Source organism: Taeniopygia guttata, chromosome 17 (genome assembly GCF_048771995.1).
Source record: "Taeniopygia guttata chromosome 17, bTaeGut7.mat, whole genome shotgun sequence".
NCBI classification, from domain to species: Eukaryota; Metazoa; Chordata; class Aves; order Passeriformes; family Estrildidae; genus Taeniopygia; species Taeniopygia guttata.
In genome coordinates, this window is record NC_133042.1 from 7,094,694 (window position 1) to 7,119,609 (window position 24,916).

The window sequence follows — 24,916 nt, forward strand, 5'->3', positions numbered from 1 at the left end:
CGCAAATATTTGTTCTCATGAATTCGAAATGATCTCACCATTAATATTTTTCACATATTTGTTGTTTTCTGGCAATACTCCTGAGCTGATTTGCAGGACTGTTGGAGATGTTGAAGACCAGAGTGGGGCACCTTTAAACCCAAAATGCTCCTGAATAGTCTCAGCTCCTGAATAACAAAACTTCTCTGTCCTTCATCCTGGTCCTCTGGTTTTCACAGCAACTTTTTAATCAGCACAACCCTGTCTATTACAAGGACTCCCATTTCAAATTAGCCTCCTTATTAACATAAAAAAGTAAATAAAATGAGAAATGCTCAGCTGTCCCTGGTTCTCCCAACTCAAAAGACAATAAAAGCCCATTTACATTCCTATGCCATACTTCATTTTTTAATCCTCCTTTCATTTTTACGACACAAACCCAGTAATCAGGTATTAATGCTGCTGTTGAACTTTACAGAGGATAAAATGCCAGCTGATAAAAAATCTTGGCTGCTGCAGGGACACACCCCTGCCCTTCCAGAGGGTCACTGCTCTCCTTGTGTTAACAAGGAGCACGTCTGGAGATGTCTCTCGTTTTGATCTTTTGCTTTTAAAAGGGAAGAAGAAAGACAACCTCACAAATTCCAACGAGTTCATGACACACACATGTCTTTATAGGAACTAATTATCTGGTATTTCAGTCACTGTTCCTCAAAGCAAGAGAGGAGACACAAACCCCAGCATCTGCCACCTCCAGGGGCTCGGCTCTGGGTGTCCTGGCACAGAGCAAGGAGGGATGGATCCCCAGGGAGATGCTGGTGGAGAGCCCAGCCAGGGGTGTGAAGGGGCCCAGTCCTGCACTGCCCTCGTGCAAACCCTCCATGACAGGGGACTTTTGGAGAGTTTTGCCACACCTTTGGAATTTGCAGCTCTGGAGACACCAGAACAAGATGTGGATACAACACTCAGGATGGGGATCCTGCCACACACCAGAACCCCCTTTCCTGCTTAGCCAAGACAGGACTGCAGCACCACAGCACAACACAGAGCCCACAGGCTGCCACTGAGAGACAAATATCCTCATATTTAAGCTGCATTTCTACCTTGAAAAGCAATTTGCAAACCCACGGAGCGATTCTGACAAGCCTCACTGGAACCACTTCTGAGTTTGCAAGAAAGATGCTTTTACCCACCTGCCAGCCCTGGGATTCATCATCATCACAGCCTCAAAGTGCTCTACAAGGCAACCCAGCTCTCACATTTGCAGAATTCCAGCGGCTCTCAGAGCGTGCAGCAGCAGTGGGGTGGGTGAAACCCCCTTCAGGGGGTTTAGTCAAGGATGTCAGTTTGGGGCTGAAGAACCTGCAGGAGCCCTGTCAGGTACCAGAGCTGTTGGTGTGGCCAGGGTTGCTGCACTGCTGTGATGGGATTCCACTCACTCCTACAATTTAAAGCTGTTGGGAGAGGCCAAAGAGAGAAGGGAAACCTTTCCCACGTGTTCTTCAAGCCCTTCTCAAAAGGTTCAGCTTTGAAATGGGACCACACCAACAGCACTCACTCTCTTACAGCATCCCTGGGTTAATATTTCCCTGTGGACTCCTCTGGCTGGAGCACAGCACCAATTAACCCACGGCCTAATGCAAGAAATGTATTTGTTTCTGAGCAGATGTTAAAAACTTTGGGAAAAGGCAACAAATATACAAGAAAGGAAAGAGAACGAAAAGGCTTTGGTTGGAAAATTAAAGTTGTTTGCCATGGCTTGATGGCTTAATCAGTCGATCAATATTGTTCACAGGGCAGGCAGGGAGGGAGCCATGAGCTGTGATGAAAAATGCATGAGGGGACAAGGGAGACCTGGGAGTAGAAAATTAAAAAGTCAGCCTGTTACATTTGTCCAATATTGGCAGAGAAATTAAAGCAGTTTGGGGAGGGAAAGGGGAGCGGCTGCGAATCTGCTGCGGGTTCCCTTCACCAGAGAAACGTGGACATTAATTAAGTTGCTTTCTTAGCAAAAAAGATGGATTTTGTAACCTTTAGCACTCGCCAGCACCACCAGCACAGCGGCAGGGGTTTGCACAGGGAAAAAAGAAGGGATTTCTTGCCAGAGGAGCAGGCTGGGCTCAGGGAGGGTGACACCAAGTGACAGTGCCCAGGGCGAGGGGCTGCGCCTGTCCTGCAGCAGGAGGGGAGTGGATGGATCCTGCACAGAAACACAGAAACAACCACACTGGGATGATTCAGCTCTGTCACAGCCAGGCCACTACAGCAGCTCTTGTTTCTGCATGTTCATCACTTTCCTTTTCTTTCTCTGCCCAGTTTGGCCACTCCTGATTCTGCTGGCCTTGCAGAAATGAGGATAAGGACAAGTGCAGGCCTGGAAGATGCTCTGGAAGAAGTGAGAGCCAACCACTCCTTATAGATCATGGTCCTTGGTGTTTGCCTTAAGAGATTGGGACTGCTTTAATAACTGCAACAAACTCCACTGGTAAAGAGCAAAGTCACTCATTCTTCAATTAAACTGCTTTTGGTCACCCATCCTTTCTAAGGGTGACAAAAGTAATTATAATGCCCAGCATCCAAAGCTGAGAAAAACCACAGAAATTTAACTGTGAGAACGGCTCTGTCCTTAGGAGTGACCTCCCAGTCTCCAGCCCTCCCACTCAGGGCAGGCTCTGCTTTCCTTGGGAATGCACATCCCAGGGATAACCAGGCACTGCCACCAGGCTGGTGGACTGCCAGGACAAGGAGCAGGGACAGGCACAGATGAATCCCAGCTGCTGGAACTCCTCAGGTGACTCTCACTGCCCCAAAATGAAGATATTCCAACCTGCTGCCCTTCAAGGCTTGCAGGGACAGACCTCCCTGCTCCTCCCAAGCCCTGGGACATCCTGATCCCTCTGCTGCAGTTCAGGGGAAAGGGATGTGACAAAGAGGTTTGGGTTGCACTTCAGTAAGACAAATTATTTTTGTGCTGAGGTACCTATGGTGAATTGTGTGACTCTCCATCAGACTCCCCAGTTACAGGTTTAAAATTTCAGGCTCAATTAACAGACTTGGACAACGCTGTTTTCTGCAACTAATTATCTCCAAATGCCAAGACACGATTCCACACACGGTACTTTCGTGAACCTCAGGATTTGCTTTCGACACCATTATTTAAGCATAAACAGAAGGGAGCAGCCAGCAGTGCCTAAAGCAGGTTGGATATCATATTATGACCTTTATAGTAAAAAAAATAAAAAGAAAAAAGCTTATGCTATCAGAAAACCAGGCCTTCTAATTAGCACAGGAACAGGATGGAGAGTGGGGCTGATTATTTCCAAGGCTCGGGCTCATCCAAGATGCAAACGTTGTTCTGTCTTGGCTGATCTTTGGACTGAGAAGGCTGCTTGGGTCAAGTAACAGCACAGAAAGTTTTCATTAGGTAATTCAACTGCAGCTGGGTTTGAAATGGCCATTATCCTACTGCTATGGTAATTCTGTTTGGTGACTGGGAATGTTATTATTAATAATAATATGGAAAAAAAATTAGATCTCATTATTACCGTTCTCAAACACACACTCTCATCCTTCACACACAATGTTGTGCCTCCACAGGCATAAAATGCATTTTCTTTCAATTTCTGTCTCCTTCATACCAGCCAGTCCTGCAACAGAAGTTTGTCCAAAGGCAGAAGGAACCTCAAAAATTACTCTGCAGCACTGTCAATTTATTTGACACTTAATGGAGTGACAAGGATCCTCCAGAGCTCCCCTTCCCAGCTCCCAGCTCAGCCGAATCCTGAAGCCTTTGTGGTTTGTAGAAGCAAAAGGTGGGAACAAGAAAGGAATTAATCAAATTGGCTGTCAGGGGGTGACACAGGAGATGTGGAGTCAGCAAAACACCAGAGGAGACACTTCACCCACCACACCCCTGGGCTGGGACAGGACCAGGGACCTTTCCCTGTGTCTGGGGGAAAGAAAAGCAGCCAAGGCTCATAGGATGGAACTCTCCCATCCCTTCCAAGCTCAGGGATTGCTGGAAGGGATCCTGCTCTTCTCCAGTGTGTTCCATGTACATTTTAAATCATTTAGGAAACATGCTGGGTATCTGTGCTGCAGAAACTCTGCTTTAGGGCTGAATTATTTCAGTTGTAGAACACGACTGTCAGTGCTCATCACACGTTTCCTAACCACTTAATACATGCAGATTTTGTTAACATTTCTCATTACAATTTCAGTAAAGGGAAACATCTGTTTCCCCCCCTGCCTTAGAAAGTTACACTGCATCTTCCAAGCTGCCACATGCCTTTGAAATTCCGTGTTTAATCAACGCCATAATCTCCTCTCCCACAAAAATATCCCAGCACTGAGATAAGCAGCCTTGCAACAATTCCCCTCCCCAACATTTCAGCGTGTTTAAATGTTTCCAGTTTTCCTAAAGAAAAGAGCAGCACTGAAAAAGCCACACCAAACCCAAAGGAACAAACTGCACCAATTTTGAGAATACAAAATTTATTTCAAGCTTATAAAAGTCCTCAGCATTGCAAATTCTGTCCCAAAATGCAAACTGTACAATGGGTATTTTCATTAAATTTTGGAATAATGATAATTACAGCCAGATCTTGCCAGGCAGATCATTTCAGATCACACACAGCTTCTCCTCCAATATCCATCAGTCTCACATGTGCCTCGCAGATGTGAGAGTCAAATGTTTCAGTGCAGCCTCACTGCTTAGGAAGGTTCAGAAGTGGAGCCATCAGTGCTGTCCCCAAACCCCCCAGTGCTGACTCCTCCGGGCTCCTACTGCCTGCAGGTGTCGTGGAAAGCCTCGAGGGTTCGGAAGTCCCTCCACGTGGGTGGCAGTCCATCCTGCAGGAACTTCCCACAGCGCTGGCACGGAGCCTGGAACAGCTTTATGTAACTCCTCAACCAGGTCTAGAAGGAAAAGGGAGAGAAATTAAAGAAAACTGGAAATGGGGATGTGGGTGCTCCCCTTTGTCATTACTCTTGTCAAACAGGAGCAGCAAGGACACAGGATGTGCTTTGGCCAGGCCCCAGTGAGGTGCAGGGTGATTTTATAAACACAAGCACGCTGAAGATTACAAGGTCACTGTAGAGCTGAATTCCCACTTTATTAATCATCTCTTGCTTTTTTAGTCACTTAAGCAAATTTGTTAATAGAAATTCCTGCCCTGTGAGCAGGAGGCATTTGCAGCTCCAGAATTGCGAGGGGAGGCGAGTGCTGCAAGGCTTTATATTTTTACTGGGATATAATTGTTTGTCCTGGTGGTGCCTTCTCAGCTGAGTGTTGGTTTGTCTCTTGCCATGACCATCTATCAGCCCCTGCTGCACTCCCACTGCAGGCTGGGCTCTCCAGAGCTGAAGACAGAAGGACTCCCACATCCAGCTAATGAACTTCCTCTCTAATGCGATTTTAGGATCAATACTCACTGGTCATAAAAATACTGAGCCATTTTAAACCTGATTACACTGATGACTGCACATATATAATAAATAAAAGGCCAGTAATGCTGAACAACACAGGGTAAGTTCAGATGTTCCTTCACAAAGTTCCTGCCTCTGAACTGGGTTGTTCCCATCGTCACACGCAGCAATGAGCATTGCATAACCCAATTCCCCACTCAAGCAGATACACGACTAAAAAAGCCCTAGACCAGCAGATTTATACTGTGAAGGATGCACATGAATCTTGTCATTTAAAGTCCTATTGAATTACATCGATAAGAGAAAATTGTTCTCTAAAGAAGAGGTCAGCTGAGTTTATTGAAACAAATCCTTCCATCTTCATCAGAGTCTTCTCTATAGCAACCAAACCTTGGGCTGTCAATAACTCTCCTCCAGAAGAGCTAGATCTTGTCTGGGTTGAGCAGTAAATATGGGGACAAGGGCAACATAACTCTACAAGCAAATTGCTGTTATTTACTTCAGCTTGGATGGGCTTTGCTTGCACTGTCGAGAAATTGAATTTTCTGAGCCATAATACAAAAATAGGTAAATGAAGTTAAATTGTGCACTTGAGACGTGTGTTGACAGAAAAGAAAGGAATGGGTTCTTCATTCCCATCAGAAAATTAGGGCTCCAGAAGATCCTGTCATGTGGATTGCACAAGTGACAGCTGAAAGGCCCAACATATTGACACTTGTGCTGGTTTTGCTTTGTTGGAAGTTTTGGTGTTTTCTCTGATCAACACAGCAAGGCCTTGTCCCACACAAAGCACTTGTTCTACTCAACATTCATTTTCAGGACCATGTTGAACATGGATCTGACCAGTAATGGTTGCTTTCACCTTTCAAAACCTATTATTTTAAGATACACTTGCAAATCTCTCATCTTAGTGGCCTTTTTATTAAATAACCAATCCAGCACAGCAGGGAGGAGAGCCTGACTGCTCTGAAATTACAAGCTGGAAATTAAGGATGTAAAAGAACTGGTGCTAAACACTCCTAAAGATAGTGAATGGCAAAATGAGATTTATGTTTCCCAAAGTCTCAGCTGCATTGCCCCAGGTGAAGGGGCAACATGAAGGAAATGGAGTAAAAAGCCTAAATTGTAAAGAAAATATCTCTCCAAATACTCCTCTGACTGTAGCAGAGAGAACAGCAAGAGCCTCTACTGCCAAAATTCATTTTGGTAGAAGGAATTCTGAATCTTAATTCCTTGTATTCACCCCCTGATTAACACGGCTGCTTCTTATGCAAGTTTATTTCACAAATAGGATTCCAAATACAAAAAGAATTACAGGGGATAAACATAAATCTGTATATCAAGGTAGAATTGTATTGGATTAATTTTATTCAGTAACAGAAGATCTGAATACTCCAGTATTTCCTTGCTTCTCCAAACACCTGCTGCTGAGCTGGGTGAGCACACACAGTTCCACAGGAACCAAGTTTGGCTACAGCAAAATGGAACCTTCTGTAAATAATGCCCAAGCTGCCTCAGCTGGATTGCTAATACTGAGAATTTCAATTTCCTCTTACCAGGGACTTCCAGTGGAGCAGATTTTGTACATCCTGAACTTTCAGACTAGGAACTGTCAAAGGGCTGGGCCAGAGGACAGAGTTTGGCTGAGGGGGTTTTTCCTCCTGTTCTGATAGAGCTCTCAGACCTTTGCAGACAGGAATCATCAGGCCAATATTGAGACCTGGACAGAAGAGCCATTCCCAGCTCGGTTTTCCAAGTTTTCTCAGGCAGGAGACACAAAAAATCAGTCTCCAGCTAGCTTGAGCTGGGGAAATTGCAACTGCCTGATGTCAGTCACTGCAAACACACTCAAATCGGGCTGGAAAAAGGTATTTTCCAACACACTTACCATGAAAGACCTGACCACCACATCTGGCATCTGGGGCAGCTGGTAGTGCAGCAGGGCAGTGGTTGCATGATCTGTCACCTGCAACAGAGAAAGGAGAAAGAAAATACCTTTATTCACTCCCCATTTCACACAAAGCAGTGTTAGCCTGCAGGAAAACTCTGAATTCTATGGGGAGGCAGCAAACCAGGGAGTACAAGGATTACTCAGTTTCATTTCCTCTGACATCAGGAATCAATTAATATGATTATGGTTTATAAATACTTGCATTACTAAAAGATTTCTGATAAAAAGCTTTTTAATTTCCCAGACAGAGCCATAACAAGATCATACATCTGGGAATTGCACATGGACACAATAGATATAAAATGTGTATTTATAATTACAAGAATAATTAAAGAAAAATCAGGAATACTAACCAATGCTGACAGATTTTTTTAAAAGATAACTACCATTTAAAAATTATTCTGGAAGAGGCACTTTCTGACAGTTATGATACAATCTTCTAGCAGTATTCAGCCTGTTAGCTATTACCAGCACAGTCAACAGCTTACTGCTTCTTAGAAATTCCAGGCTGAATGCAAGAAATTATTGGAAAAACTCTTTAGGCTGGACAATAAAGAATTCAAAACAACAACACAACCACAAGAGCTCTTTCACACATTTCAGCTCATGAATCTCAATGGTCCTCATCAGTAATGTCAAAGCTTCCAACAAAATCCATTACTTTATAGAGAGTGATTAAATTGTATTTTCTAGTTCTGGCACAGGGAGTGGAACTCTTCTCAGGGCCAGTCTACAGACTACAGCAAACTTTGAGTAAGAGAAGGTGAGAACTGAAATTCCCACTGCTATTCCCAGCCAACTCCAGTTGTTCCCCATTTGCAGTTAAATCCAGCTCAGCAATGGGAGCTGGAGCACTCCAAGTTTCACTGGAGACAAGAGAGGCTCGTGCTTGAAGCTATTCAGGGAGGTGGTTTTGCCAAAGATATATTCCTGAATAAATCCATGTATAGCCAGGCTCTCATTCACACCATACAAACTTCCTCCACAGACTCTCCATCACATCAGTGTGTCTGCAGCCAGTTCTGAGTTTTCCTGCTATTTCAGACACAGGATGTGCTCCCCATCATTCTCACACACCCAGCTCTGTCAGCCTGAGCAGGGACTCACATGTGATTCTGACATTTGGAAGGGAAAACTTTCAGGACTTTGCACATTCTGGTGAGTTTTGCAAAAATATTCACAAAACGGACCTCGGCCCGTTTTAGCCATTTCTCTGTTACCATGTAAAAATAAAGATGAGAAATAAAGTGATGAACTATGCATTAATAGCACAGCATAACTCAAACCAGCCATTTCTTTTAAACACATCTCATGCAGTGCTCAGAAGCCAACCCCAGCCCCACCAGCTATCTGAATTGTTTTTTGAGATGGTGCTTTTATAGGATAGTAGCAGACATGTCAAAGAATAGGAAGTTCTGAAGATATTTATGAGCAGCCGTTCTCCTTCTGCTGCATTTCTACTTCTAACAAACTGTGGTTTGTTTTTTTTTGTTTTTTTTCCTCCTCAACAACAAAGTTGTTTTCTCTTGGCACCGAAAGAAGTTGCTTAAAAAATACTGCTATTAACAAATTTAAATTGACTGGCCACTTTGGCAAAGTTGCCCATATGCTGTTGCTATTGTAATGTAAAGATAATGAGATTCCTTGGGGAGATGAAAGCCATCCCAGCATTGCTGCAACACTAATAATGCCTTCTGCACGAAAAGAAGGCAGATTTCTACCCTAAGCAAGAGCTGATAGCTAAAAAAGATCAAAGTGGGTGTCAAATATGAGGAAGAAAAGTAAAGGAATGACTCCCCCTCCCCTTCCCAACCCAGCAAAGATCTTGATGTCAAACAGAAAAGAGCTGGGTCATGGATAAACTGCCCAGGGCATGGGAGTGAGGGAGAAGATAACAGAGATGATGAGAGAAAACACAAACTAATCAAGATTAAAAAAGAGGAAAAAGGAAAAAAAGAGGAGGGGGGAAATAAAAAAAAAATCCCAAAAGATCAATACCCAGCTTTCCTAATGGCAATACAATTTCACACCAAAGCAAAGCAAAACAAACTGTGGATGTGCCAACTCACTTAAGGGACACACTTTCCCAGCCAAGCTGGAATCAGAAACTAATTTATTCTGGGTGTAGGATGATATTTTATACATCTCAGGGTTTTATTTTATTAACTCCACTTTTATCGTTGTGCCTTACCTACTGCTATCCGAGTTATCAGTCACTTTCTAATTTCTCTACTTTTTTTTTAATAGGGAAACATATTCAGGGGAGCACACATCGATTGGGATAGCTCTGCTCTGGACCTTGAAATGGATTTTCAAGATATCTTGCAGAAGAGCTCAATATTTCACAATTCATCTATTGAAAAGCACTTGTGTTTCTTGTCTAAAAAAAAGGAAAAACAAGGCAATATCCTGCAGCAAAATTCTGCTACATAAAATAGCCATTGTTTAACGAAGCACTTGGAGACTGAGGAAAAGAGACTTCAGTGACACGGAAAAAACAAATTTGGCAAAAAGTCTCAATTGTTTAAAGGAAGAGTTGTAATGCATTGGAACAGTACTGAGTTTTCCAAAGGTGACACATCCAAAAATGGCTTTACTGGGTTTTGATGACACTGGTTTGTCATACAGCATTCCCAAAGCTGGAAAATCCATTAAAAAAAAAAAAGTTATACACTTTAGAGGGGAAGAAGGCTGAGCAAGTGCTTCCTGGAACTGGGATAAGCAGCACAAAAGCAAAGACCTAAGGCACAGCTTTGCTCCACCACAGACCAGGTGAGTGAAGCTACACCTGGCCTAATAAAAACCATCCCATGACTGAATTATAAAAGCTCTCCCTCTCCCCATGTATTCTATCTCACTGCCAGGAAATATCCTTCTCAAAACTAAGTGCAGAACTTCCTTTAAGAGCCACAACTTTCCTTGCCACTTACTGGTTTATTCCCTCAAGCATGGCACTGACAACTCCATCTAATATAAATGGATTCTTTAAATCCCCTGGAAGGTTTTTAATTTTTTTTTCCAAACCCCTGTAAGTTCATGGCCTTAACTGCAGCCTGTAGCAACGAGCTCTGAAGGCTGATCACAGCACTAAGGGAAGGGAAAAAAAGCAAATTATTTTATTATTGTTTAGACCTTTTATAGCGTGGAAAACTGCACGAATGCCTTTGTTCATTTCCAAGGATCCCCATTACTCAATCTTCTCTCCAGGAACACATCTGAGTCTCTCTGGAGGGAATGTGGAGCACAGAATGTGGTGCCTGAGAGGTGCTGGGCAGGATGATGGATGGAACAGGCACTGAGGAACTCACAGAAATCTTTACACACCCTTCCCCACTCCCAGCTCAGGAAAACACCACCACACTCCTCTGAAACACAGGATTTACCAGCTGTTTTCAGAGCTCACAGTGTTCAGTTATTATTTTGCTTGTTCTGCTTATTTGGACTGGGTCACAGAGGTTTTATTTCACTCAAGGAGGTCTCTGAAGAGAGCCAGGGGCTGATCCAGCCCAGGTGACCCTGGAGCAGCCCAGCTCCTCTCCTTGAGCAGCAGCAGCAGAGCCCACGCTTTGTCTCATGCATGCATTCATCCTGCATGTGATGTCTCTCTGAGATTATTGACAAGAATACATCTTCATACATTACAATACTTATGTGCCCTTGTGCTGGTGAAAATGCCATCACTTTGGGATCACACGGCTCACCAACAGCTTCTCCAAGTTCTGGTGAAAATCTGCTTTGAGGAGAAGCGCATCAAGCAAAATCATGACCAGTTTGTAGCATTGCTAGAACTGGTGAGACTGTTTAGGTGAAAATAAGGATGGGACTCTGAGATCAGAATGAAATATATGAGTTTAAAGCCTCTGCATATGACTTAACAGCCAACCTCATCACAGTACCCAGATACACCAGCTATGCTGCTCTTAACTGAGCAGCTGTTTGACATCAGCTCCAGTTTGATTCACTCACAGCAGCTCCAAAATTCTGTTCTTCCCTCCTTTTTTGAATGTAAAGTTATGAACATTGTACCATTCTTTACAATTAGAATTTTGAACCCTCTGCACAACGACTGTAATTATGCAGCCTTCATGTACACCAGGATTTAAGCCTCAAAATCTTTCCTTATTTCCTCTTCTATTCCTCTTCTTGCTTTAGTGGATCAAGAGGCATGAGGTGTTAAAATTAGGAGGTTTGAGATGAAAACATTTGCTGCTCCTGTGGAGTTTAAATGTCACACCAACGTGGAAGCCTGAAAAACCTTTTCTTTGCTCCTTGTGTTTCTGCCCTTTCAGCATTCCCCTCTCTCATTTCCCAGCTCCATTCTCTGGATCTAACCCTGCTGGTGCATTCAGTGCCTGTAAGGATTGCTCACCCCAGGACCAGATTCAGGAAGTCTCCAGGGAACTGGGAAAATGACTGTACACTGGAACAGTAATGGGCCCTCCAGGAGCTGGCCCCCATCAAACCACACACACACCCAGGTACCCTGCCTAATAAGAAGGAGAGAAAAGCCTTGCTGACACAGCCAATGTTTGCAAACAAAAAGTCTGGACAAATTTAGCTTGGTTTGACAGGGTTGGATTGAAGATCAGAGGTCTCTGGTCCTTAACCTAGAAAGTCGTGCTGCAGCCCTGTGAGGATTTGACAGGACTGCAGCTCCCCCAGGCAGGGATCTGGGGAGCTCCAGATGTTGCTGTATTATCACTGAAGAGAGATTTTGGGAACGTGGCTAGGGTTTTAAAGAGGAACACCCTGTCCTTCGGAGGGGTGATGGATTGTACATTTAAAGGGCTGCCCAGCCTCCTCCATGGGGGCAGCAGTTACTCATCCCTGTTTTTCCTTCTTGCCATACTGGTGACTGCCATGAGAAACACATTTCAAGAACATTCAGATGTGCTCTGACACATTTACTCATGATTTTTTAGTGGCATGAAAACATTTGTTCAGAAAATCCTGCAGTACAGATCCTACCCTGGTAACAGAGTGTAATAGTTTCTGTAACACTATTTTATCTATTTCCTTCATTTTGCTACTCCTAAATCACTGCTCCCGGGTATTACAAAGAGACACAAGTGCAGCTTTAGAGAATAAAGAGAAAATCAAACCAAGCCCTGCACCACAGAGAATTTACTATGCTGAACCACAGCACTTTCTATCACCTGTTTGAAAACTTGATGTGGGTCCCAGCCTTAACTTCTTCAACTATCAGCTCAATCTACACCACCTATTGATTAGAAGGTGCCATCTCCTTGCATTTTTATCACATTTCTCAGGCAAGAATCTGACAGCTCTATGCAACCAATTCAGTGAGAGCTCCTGTCAAGTCAGCAAATATTACCCCAGCCTGAGGGAGGAGAAACTCAGCCAAAGAGAGGTGAAGCTGTCCAAGGTAACACAGTGACAGAGCCAGCAATAAAATCTATAAAACTACTATAAAAACCCCCACAGACAGTTGTTCAGCTGGTTACAGAACACCCTTTCCCTGAGGTCTTTCTGGGTTGGTTTTTATTTTTTGGTAAATATTACTAATTTGGTATTTATCAAGAGAAAACTGGACAAAATGAACTTAGGAAGAAAACAAAGATTCTCATTTATCCAAACTGCAGCCACAGAGGCAGCAGGAAAAGGTGTATTTCATGTTTTCTCAGTGATCTCTTCCACCTTCTGCTCTGAAAGCATCACCTGGACATGAAGGGAAATTTATTCCACTTCTTTATTCACCCTGAGTGCTTAACATGGACATATAATAAAGCTGGACATTTACTGAACTCTGTTATCTTGCTATAGACAATTATATCATCAAAACCTGATTATATATTATAATTTAACACAAAATTCAGCAATATGACTTTACCCTTTCAAGTTATTCTAAACCAGAACATCCAGGAGGACAATGTTAAGCCCAAATGAGTGTACAACCAAACACACACATTGGGAAATTGAGATGATGCAGGTCATTCCAGAACCTTATATTTATTCCACTGCATAAAGCAGGATGATAAACAAATGCTGTTTTACTTCCTGCTCTATTACCCTACTTGGTGCTAAAATAGAAAGAATATTTAAACCACTAATCTCCGGGGTAAAGAATCAACTGCAGCAAAAATTCGCTTTAATGCCGGGCAGAGAAGGGAGAGCAACCAAGGTTCCCAAAAGCTGTCCTTTGATCTGCAGCAGGGCAATATCCCAGGTCAAGCACCTCCCTCCCTCCTGCCTCTGAAATCTTGGAAGGGAGCTGCACAAACACAGCCAAGGTGCCAGAGTTTTGACCCCTGTTTTTAAGCCCTTTCGAGTCCCTGACCCCCATTTGCTTCACAAACTCCAAAGGAGGATGAAAGGAGCCAGAGCAGCAGCTGGAGGCTCCAGCTCCTTGAAACTGGGGCTTGAGGGTAAGGGAAACTGGAATTTAAACTCGGATCAATCTGAACTTACAGCATTCTGACAAGAGGCCTTCAAAGAGAAATCTTCCCTTCCTTGAAAATAGCAAGATATAGATCTTTCTAAAATGCACTTTAACCTTCTTAGCAGTTTTATTTTTATTGCTGCCATTCTCTCATCGCTCTGCTCTCACTTTATGGTACAACATTCATTCCAGTAAGTCCCTCCTCTTGTTTACACCATCATGGGAAGAAGGGCAGGCAAAAATAATGCCATGGAAAATATTTCCAAACTCATTTTGGAAAGGGGGTTCCACTGATTTATTAAACTCAAGCTCTCAGGAATGTGAGGCAACCAACCCCAATGAAAACAACAAAGCAAAATCCAAATGAACCTGAAATAGTCTTTTCTCCCCCAAAAAATTTAAACTCAAGAAGGGAATGCTCTAAATTTCTCATGAGATTTTAAGACCAGTGTAGTATAATCTCTGATTTCCTATTCCAAACCATGCACTGGAACTGTGATGGGAAATAAATCCAAATTAAATAACATCAGAAGTGATCTTTTTTTCTACTCACAGTTTTCCATCATTACAGATTACTGTTTGCTATTTACAAGTTGTGATGACAAAGAATAAATTCTGAATTATTTAACATAAGGGTCCAGATATTTAAAATCAATTCCATATATGTGCCTTAGGTAGAGAGAAATGATGTGAGACTTACCTTCTGAAAAACTTGATAGTTGGATTTAGACCATATGTCAAGCTACAGTAGGGAAAAAAAAAAAAAGTTATATATTACTACTGATAAAGAAGTAGCTTTGGAGAGAAAATGGATCAACAAAGATGCATCTCTGAGTTCACTCTTTTGACCCCTTGCCCTCACCTGTTGCAATCCAAGAAAGGGAATTAATAACATAAGATTTCCTTTGTACTGCAATGAAGAATGAGCATAGTTCAGCACAGTTTCAATAAAAAAATTATACATACAAGACCTGTTGAATTAATGAGTTCTCTTTAAAAAAGCAAAATCTTCATTTGTATGGGGTTGTGGCTGATCTATGCAAATATTCATCAGCTTCAGTGTGTTTCTAAAATGAGGGCATTTTTATTAAGTTAATGCTAGTCTTGTGTTGAATAAGTGATTCAGTTACAAACGACACAAAGAGCATTTAGCTGAATTAAACCAAAGCTTTGGGTCTACTGGGGCTAAATAAAACATCCCTCAGGAAACTGCAAATTTGCATTTGCAGACAGAAATCACACCAAGAGAGATTTAAGGTTCTAGATAACTGCATACATCCATGACTTAAACGTGTGCTCAGTTACATACAAACTAAAAGTACAAAATTGAAATTTAAGATTTATTAGCCCAGTGGCTCTGGTGTTTAACAATTCCTACTGACACATTAATGCTCTGTTAGCCAGCCCTGTGGAACATCTCAGACTCTGTCAAGGAAAAGCAGCAGGGAAAAACAAGAGGAGCTTCCATCAATCCCAAACTTGCAAATCACTTTTTTAAAACAGATCCCAGTGTACTCAACAATTCTGTTTGCACAGAACTTGTCACAGGAAAGGTGTTTGATAAAGCATTAATCTCAGGGATCTTGGTCTAGACAGAAGAACTTCTGAGTGAATTTATGAAGCAGGGCCAGCTCCTCTGGTGCCTTTACCATGGTTGGACACACGTTCTCACAAGGGGGGCTCTCTCTTTTTCTGGTACAACTGATCCTTTCAGTTCTGCCTCAGGTGCCCACACATCCTAACTGACAGTACAAGACTCTTCAAAGGCACAAAAAGAGTCTGAAATGAAGAAAGTCATGTGAAGTGAGTAAAACACTTAGAGGGAGGTGAGGGAAGCGAGGGGGGAGGATGCTGAGTCCAAGTGATTAATTCACCATGCTAGAAATGGTCAGAATGCTAAAAGCTCTCATTCTTTCAGGAGCAGCAGTGGGAAGTGGCCCAGGTCCCAGTCCTGCCCAGCAGTGACTCCTGAGTCCCCAGTGCTCAGTGTGGACAGGACGTGATGCTAAACCTTCAAAAGCCCCTCCAGGATCGATGTTTCATGGCACAGCAGCGCTGACCTTGCTGTGAGACAAAAGGCAGCTGATGGCTCAATGCCTTCTCCAGGCTGGATGGAGACACAGTACCCTGAGGCACCTCCCTGCAAACCTTGTACCATTTCCTGGCTCTTGGGGTGAGATCAGGAACCTCTGTGAACACCAGCACTCAGGGTGCAGCCCAGACTCAGATCCAGGCTTGATTTATTATCCCACCTCTGCCTGCAGCACTGCACTTCCAGCTTAGAAAAGCCTACATTTGAAAATAAAAAAATTAATGTACATTTAAAAAGAACCTCTGTTTTAATGTAATTTACAGCTTTTCTTTGACTGCAGAGTTGCTGTAATTGGAATTTATAGATGGTTTGCTAATCTCCAGTGATCAAACCAAGTATGTGATCCTCTCTAGTTAGGCTCAAAAAAAAGTCCACTTCAGATGCTGGTTTAAGATGAGTCCAACAGGTTCTGAATGTTCATTAGTTGGCATGGAGATGGGAAAGCTGAAAAAGTAATGAATGTCTGTCTTACAGATGTGATGTTATCCATGTTAAAAAAGGAAGAAAGAAAAAAGTAAGAAAGAAAAAAGTAAGAAAGAAAATGCTACTAGCCCCTGCTCCATGCATACATCCTAAATGAGTGCCCACCTTTTCCTCCTGAAATTGAGGATTAAGGCAGAGGCAGATTAAAGAATGCATCGTTATAGGTCTATTATTCTTCAACTTTTCACTTTCAATCAAGACACACATTTGTAACTAAAAAACTGCTGAAAGCACAATTTCAGGGCATCCTCTGCATGTGAATTAAACAGGGGCTTTCTCTCCCCAGTGCCCTCTCCCCACCCAGCCCCAGCAGCTGGAACAAGAGGCCGTTTTCTGAAGGTCGCAGAGCGATTTCAAAGGCGATAACAAACCAGAATGTTCCCTGCATCCCATATCAAACAGGTCCGGTGCCAACACTTATTAGAGAAATCAGATTCAACCCCCCCTTCACCCAAACACACACACAGCCAGCTTTGAAGTGGTGAGAATGCAGGGATCAGAAATTACCCCAGAGACAGCTCTGCCTGTCTTTGAAGCTTTCCTTTGATACTACTATTTCTTCTCCTCTCTTACGCTAGGAGGCTAAAAGCTGCCTTTTCTTATTGATATGGGGTAATTAATGAAGCCATAGCATTAACATAACCCAAGTTCCTGAACATGAGAATTCAACAGAGACACTTATGTTTCCTTAGTTAAGTTTAAGGGATGCAAAATAGGAATTTGGCTAGGCAGTGAAGTGCCCACATGCCCTGTCAAGGTGGTTCTTGGTCTCTGCATCCAAAGAAAAGCATGGTATTATCATGCCAAAAAATCCCAATATGACTTTTTGTTGGCAGATCGATGGCTCAGCTGCCCTATGAAGATGAGCTGCATAGCTTCATTTAGTCAGGAATCAGGAAAACACTAGTAATTAATTACTATCCATGGTTAAATTTCAATGCACAACAAGCATGTCACAGTCTGAAATTAAGGGTGGCACTGTGCCACCACTAAAATGATGAGGGTAATTAAAATACATTCAGTCTGTGCTGGACACGAAGGGTTAGGATGGTGAGCAAGAGCAACTATGAGCAGGTCCAGCACCCGTGACATGTCAGAGCCTGCCAGATCTCACTTATTGTTTTTGCAAAGTGGCACCAAAAATGTCCAAGTTATGCAGCTGGCAGCTTGGCAACGATATTCTGCAGGGTCTGTGAATAATTCACGAGAGAGGTACACAAGGCACTTAAGAAATGCAGTGATTCTGTCTGTATAAGCAAAGCTTGAAAATAAAACCCCAGAATGGCTGGTCCTGTTTTACTCACTGCAAGCTTAAAAGTTCTGTTTTTTCACCTTAATTTTGAAAGTATTTTATGTGTAAGAGGGAGGACCCAATTTAAGGAAACTTCAGCAGAGACCACGTGAGGCTCTCATGTAAGCACCTGTCAACCTGCACAGCTCATTGTGTGAGCACACAGCAAGATAAAACAACCTGGAAAATGCAATGTCAGCTTTCCTGGGTAACTGCTGGTGTGCCACTGTGCAGCTCCACAGTGCACCAGGAGAAACACCCAGATCTGGGGGTTTTTACCAGACCTGCCTGACTGGAGGACCAGAAGAGTCTCAACAGCTCTGCTGTTTGCACTTCTCTCTTCCTTTTTTCTTCCCAGCAATGCAGAATTTGCTAAAAACCAGCGTATTTTCAGTAATAAATGATGACTGCTCTGATCAGAAGGGAAATCTTTGGCCTCTTCTGTGCACAGTCCATTTCTCATTTAGTGTCTGTGTGACCAGTTTTGCAGTGATGGCCAGTTCTCCTTTTCTGAACACCACTGAATACATCTGGTTGCCCCAAACCCCTCTCTACCTGTAAAAAGTCTTTTTTCATGGAATTTCACTTTTTGTACTTAAAGGCCTCTCCTAAGTGTGCAGTTTGGAGGGTGACTCAACAGACCCTCACCCAGTCATTTCAGTGCAAAGAAGATTTATCCAGTGTCCCTTCTTCAGCGTGCCTCACAGAAAAGAGGCACTTCAGCATTGCCATATTGCATGTTAGCACCTAATTCCTCATCTCCCTGTTGTTTACAAATATTAAATGTTTCCTAGCTAAGTCCCAAATCAACAATGACTGTGTAAACTGCTCCCTGGAAAAATTATCACCACCTACTGTGTTCCTGAGGGTTCTCCATATTTCTGTTATTTAATAAGGATGATACTCACTGATCTTTTTCTTACTTTTTTTGTGTGTTTCTCCTTAATGCTGGTGCATTTTTCATGCTATCAGGCTAGCAACTGAGAAGCCAGAATGGTGTAGAAAGCTCACTGAAATACCTTCCCAACAGCATCTGTTGTGACAGGAAAGGAATTGCAATGGACTCTGTTCCTAACTGACTGCAATCGCTCATTCCCAGCAGGCACAATGAGGAAAGCAAATCATTGTGAGAACACAATCTTAATTCTTATTCTCCAATTACCAGAGTAGTTAATTAGTGACAAAAAAAAAAAAAAAAAGGAGCTCACTGTTTGTCAATATGTGCTCCAGTTGGCAAAACTAGCAAGCTACGCATTTATTTAATCTTTCAAGCCAAATTTGCTCATGATTTAAGTGGCTCCAACTCCAGTTCTACTTCAGTCAAATGAAATGTTCCTATTTATACCTAAAAGAGAGACCTTCAGGTTTGCAAATTCTCTGGGATGCCTGCTGGAATAGCAAAGTGCCACGTAAAGGTCACAGGTTGGTGCAGCCTTGCAGGAGCAGTCACACAGCCCAGGTTTGGACACAAAGCTAAATGAGTAGAGAACAGACTCCCCTGCAGACTGGCTTAAAGCAAGAAATAAGCCAGGTGTTAACAGCAATGCTCTGGAGGAGCAGAACTGCTCCCCACTGACAGCAGGCAAAGGTTAGTGCCCCGTGCCCAGAGCTGGCCTTGGCAAGTCCTGCTATCCCCTGGCAGCAAACGATGGCAGAGGAACAATGTGCAGCTCCCAGGAGAGTTCACCTTGAGCTGAACAGAATCCCAGTGCCAGATGCTGAGTTTCAGAAAGGAACTCCTTACTTAGCTTTTCAGCATATATAGCATTATTGTATTTCAAGGGAGCTTCAAAGGAAACTGGATTCATCAGAGAAAACGAGCACACCCAAATGAAGTGTGACATGGGAATCCATCACACACTGTCAGTGCTCTCTCAGCAGACCATCATTTCACTTCCATGCAGAACTTGGGGTGAAGAGGGGCTGGTGCAGCAGCTCTGCATTTATATGCAAATATACAGGGAGTAGAGAGCAGCTGCTTCTGTGGCAAACTGGTATTTAAATCTGCCTATCTTAAAAAGGCAAATCAAAATTAAGCAATTTTTATTTTATTACTTCTTAGGCCAATCCTCCGCCCTTTGAGGGAAAATGTCTCACCTGGGAAATGGAGCTGCACTATTTCCTTCAGCAGCTCAGCTCCTGGCCTTTCCCAGAGAACAGAGCTCAGACTCAGAGCTGCTGAACTCTGGGTCAGCACACGACGTGCTTCTGTGTGCTGAAACACAGTTATCACTTCTGAAAGGAAAAGAAATCTCACCTCATTATAACATGGCCTATGGGTGCCAAATATTCATCTTGATATAATGAACTTCTTATTGTAATAGGCTTCATAATCAGAAGAGAAAGCTCCAGAGAGACAATGTGAAACATGGAGGTATTTAGTGCTGTTACTGGAATGGAGAGTCCTGGTGTGTGTCCTGGGAACAGAGACCCTTCTGCCCTGGAAAGAGACCCGAGCTGAGCTAAGGCCGTCAGGTCCTGTTAACATCTCCTGATGTGCTGAGGAGACCATATGGAGTGTGTGCAGGCACAGGAAATCTCAGGGTTCAAGCAGGGTGAGCTGTTCACAAAATAAATCACTTGTGGAAACAGGTAACGCTTGCTGTAGTAGCTGCTGTTCAAGATGTGCTGCTGCTGGCAAGCAAATTCTTGAGGAGCACCTACCAATGATCCTCTCTGTTGTGTTTATCAAGCCAAAAAAAAAACAGCCCAAGATTTCTCAATGGCTCTCAGGAGAGAAAAAGCTGAACCTTGGGCTGTTGATGTGCTGGAACACTGCAAAAATGTTTTCTCAGCAGACACTACGAACACAGCAACCGGGGTCTAAGGTGATAAATCAGAAATTCAAGCAAAAGCTTCAGAGCTTAGAAAGAACTCAGAGATTTGGGGATGCAAAACCCAAGCAAAGCAAGACAAATTTAAACTGGAACACTGTGCAGACATTCTTAGTCTTTTGCCAGTTTTACATTTCTGGTGTTCCTGCAGAGGAACCCCAGTTTTCTGCCATGTAAGCAGATGGAAATGAACTCAGAGCTGCTGGAGGGGCCGTGACCCACCTTGCCATCCTCGGTGTAGACGTTCTCGTTGTAGCCCTTGACGATGGTGCGGTCAATGAAGAGGCTGCGCATCACCACGATCACCTTCAGCACCTTCCCCAGGGTGACCTGGCAAGAGCAGCACAAGGACACGAAGGAGCTGAGGGCCAGCTGATGGTGGCTGAATTCATAAGACCATCCAGTTAACAGCTAAAGCTGATGCAATTTCAGTTTTCAATATTTTATAGAGAGACCAAAATAAAAGATCTAAAAGCAGTGTGTGTTATGAGGAGGAGAGATACCATAAAGTGCAGAACAAACAAACATTCATTTGCAACTGAAAATGTATGAGTTCACAGAATTCCCTTGTGCAGACGTGACACTGCCAAGCAATTCTCTCCATTTTATTAACACCACAACTCAATAACTTGTCAAAAACAATGGGCAAATGTGATTATTTTCGATGAATTTGATATTCTCCAATATAAGTCCACTTAGAGAAAAACAATTTGAAAGAAGAATCGGACTCTCCTAATGCTGGCTTGTAAAAGCATACCATGAGTTTAATGGAAAACATTTTCTGTCCAATAAAAATGTAAAATTATTTCAAAGGAAGCTACAGCTTAAAGTAAAAATGTTACATTTTCAAAGGTTTCATTTCCTTCTGTGAAAGTGTTAAAGTGCAAAGAATAAAACTAGTATAATAGAAAATATAGAGGGTCAATCAGAGTATAACAACAGAAACAAGCCTAAATTATATTATTGACAAAAATGCAATAATGAAGGCATTTTAATCTAAAAATCAATTTACATTTCAAAGATGAAGTTGTACTTCAATACAGTTAAGATGTGTGTCTAACAAGAATCTTGTCTTTGTATTTTGTTATGCAGAGATTATTAGAGAGTTCTTCCTCACCCACAGAAGCATAAAACTGAGATAAAAAAGAAACAATTAGTTCATTTCAATATTTTCCAACCAGCAGCAGCTCATTTTCTGCCAGTGTTCCAACATTTCATCCTGTACAGATTACCACCCACTAAAACAAATGTGTTTTTACTGCTGACCTCAGCAGACAAATCCACACCTAAAGAAATCAGTCAATATCCACCTTTATTGATCTGTTGGATGATATTCCTTTGTAACTTCTGTTAATGACTGCTGCCCATCACCTTGTTCCAACACCAGCAGCCCCAGCCTGAGCTGATTTAATCAGTACAGAGCAGGACAGAGCCACAAACAGACAGAAGTGATGCCAAGCCTTTGGCACAGGACAGGGAGAACTCCAGCAGAGAAAAGTCAGAACAACACAGGACAAGTTCACAGCAAGAGAAAAGACAGGGGAAAAGAAGGGAAGACAATGACAGCCATCAAGCACACAGGCTGCCAGGCATAATGCTGCAAGAACCTAAAAAAGTGGGTCAGAAGATTGGGTAATTTCTGAAGAACAAACTGTGAAAGGCTGGAGGACAGGAACTTGTATCAGGACCTGAGCCATGCACACACCAGAACCATGAACAAGTATGGAAACACGATGTTGTGCTAACAGGTGCTGTGAATTTTGGTTTAAATGCAGTATCTTGCCAGGGTACTCTTAAACAAGATCTAGTTGGTCATATACAGAAAATTGGCAGAGTTATTTCAGCACCTGGCACTGTATTAATTAAATCAGAAATGCAAAGTCATTACCCAGAGGTGCCCAAGCTATGATGCTGATCATCCACTGGAATCACAGTTTTGTCGTAATTGCTGAGAGGAGGAAATGAATAAACTTTGAGAGAAGTTGCCAGCACATTAAGAGTTAACAGTTTTTAGTTTATTTTTCTGCCTTATTAAAACTGGCACTTCAGTGGGATATTGGTCTGCTGAGAGAACGGACTCTTATTTATAACTTCACACTAGACATCAACCATACATAATAAAATTAAAAGGAGGAAAAGAAGACATTTTAAAGAAAAAGAAATCTTAATGGAAGGATAAGGCTGCCTTACAAACACCCAGACCTAGCTTTCTGTGTAACATTTCCTATCCCACAGCCTTCACACACTTTAGCTGATGCTCCCTTCTTTCCTCTTCCTCTTTCCATTGTGCATTCACAGCACCTCCCATTGCTGCCAGGTAGAAATAAATCTGAGGTTGATCTGAAGCCTGTGTGGGATGCTCCTGAAAATCCTCAGAGTGAACAGTGGAACATAATACGGTGAAAAATCCTGTGTGTGGCACTCCAGCTTGCTGGAATGAACTCACTGCTGGCCTCAAACCTCCTCCCCACATGATTTACCTGCACAAATGCTCCTGCATTAGCTCCCTGCCCTTTTCCAGGTTATCTGACTTTATACACTTCCAGTGGTTCATTCCCCACTTCCAGAATCCATACAGCACTGAAATGTCACATCCTGCACAATGTCCAGGACAGGACCATGATCATCCACTTGCCTGACCACAGAAATTCAAAATTCCTGTCTGCCACATGTGTAAGGAGCTGTGGAAACCCAGCTCTAGCTGGGTACCTCAGTGAGCTCCCTGAGAAAGGTCCTACGGCTGCACTCCCCATTTACAGGGGGCACCCAGGAAATCCAAACTTTGGCTGGGTTGGTGCTGGGTTGTCTGAATTAGCTCTTACAGTGCTCTAGAACGGAAATAAAAAACTTCCCTCTTTTGTACCACTCTTGTTTTGACAAGGGATTCCTGCAGATTTTAGTCTGGCTAGAAGAGAGATCCAGACATTGAGATGATTTCTGTAGGACTGTATCATTAGTTAAGTCTGACAGAAGCAGGAATTTTGTAAAAGAGTAGCTCAGAGAAATTACAGTTCATGGTTTTAAGAGCACTGAAAGAATGAGGGTAGTAGTACAAAGAATGAACAACAGCCTGTCACCAGACTGGAGGATGCTGTGAGACGTGCAAGCCAGAACTCTGCTCCACAGCTATTTTCAGGGTGAAACACATTCCACACTGTACACAGCAAATGCAATAGCCTTTATTTTTTTTCCTCTAGTAATCAAGATTCATAACTATTTCCAGGACTTAATGTTTTTGTTCAACTCTGCTGTATTTTACAGATCCTGTTTTTCAGCAGACCATTTTATTCCAGCCCCTGCTCAACCTGGCTACTTGAAGTCATACAACTGTGTCCCTACAGATCACCTGAAAGGAGGTAATAAAACACTGATGGCTTTGGAAAACCAGTAATTTGATAGTTCTACTCCAAGCTCCAAAAGTGCAGATTTCTCCTGGAGGTCCAGACTCACCCAAATGGTCCCTATTTAATGGGCACTGAAATGTCCCTGCATTTCCACAGGTACCAACTAAGAGAAATTTCCTTCCTTGTTCAGAAAAGATACCTTCCAATTGTGACAAAATGGCAACAATTTCCCTTCTAAGCCAAGTGTTCGTATTAAATTTCAACTTCTCCTGTCGATATCCTGTTAAGACTGCACTTGGCTTTTTAATATTTTGCCTGAAGGATATATGCCAACTCGTCCTTGATGTAGAAAATTTTAATTCAAATCAATACATGTACAAGGTCACTTTAAAATTCAATTAATATGAATGAAAAAATATGCCCCACAGTTCTGTGAGCTGAAAATGGAACAGTTGCAAGTTAAATACTTCTGTAGCTTCTGTTTTGGGCTGTGTAATAACAACATACTTCTAACTTCCTTTTAACTGAAGTATACTAAATTCAGACAGTTAAGTTATTCATAAATCCCCTGCTTCCTAAAATGGCAAGCCCGAGAAGAAGGTAGGACAGGCAGCTGATTGAAATCTGCAATATTATGCAGCTTTTCTGACAAAGACATATAAAATAAAAATCTTCTTGAAATATCCCAGTTTTAAAAATATTTTGTCTATCACCAAGATAAATCTCAAGGAGCATCTGACAGACACAGTATGCCAAGAAAGGGAGGGGGGAAACAGAATAATCACAGAGAATGACTTAGATAATTTCTTGTAAGACTGCTAAAAAAAGTCCCCATTTAACAGCAATTAAAACTACTATAAAAGAAGAAAGTATCTTTCCAAGTAAGTCAAAATCAGGGTCCACATGAGTTTACAAAATGAAAAGGATCAAAATTAATTTAGCATGCCAGAACTCTGCCTGGAGGAAACAGTTTGAAATCCCCCCCCTTTAATTTTGCCTCCTCACTGAAACTAATATCAAGTGAAAAGCCCTTTTATGAACCATTTAAACAACATATTAACAAATGTTCTTTCTTAAAATTTATTTAAGTTTGGTATCAGGAAAATGTATGCTGA

At 42.5% G+C, this 24,916-nt stretch overlaps 1 protein-coding gene across 1 annotated transcript in view; it reads right to left on the reverse strand.

Moving 5' to 3' along the window:
• Positions 1–4,462: 4,462 nt before the first annotated feature.
• The window catches only part of MED27 (mediator complex subunit 27), an 82,592-nt gene continuing 62,138 nt past the window's right edge, over positions 4,463–24,916 (reverse strand). The window contains 4 exon segments of the mRNA NM_001245331.2: positions 4,463–4,896; positions 7,295–7,372; positions 14,458–14,499; positions 20,680–20,787. Coding sequence (NP_001232260.1) covers positions 4,762–4,896; positions 7,295–7,372; positions 14,458–14,499; positions 20,680–20,787 — 363 coding nt within the window. The 3' untranslated portion in view covers positions 4,463–4,761.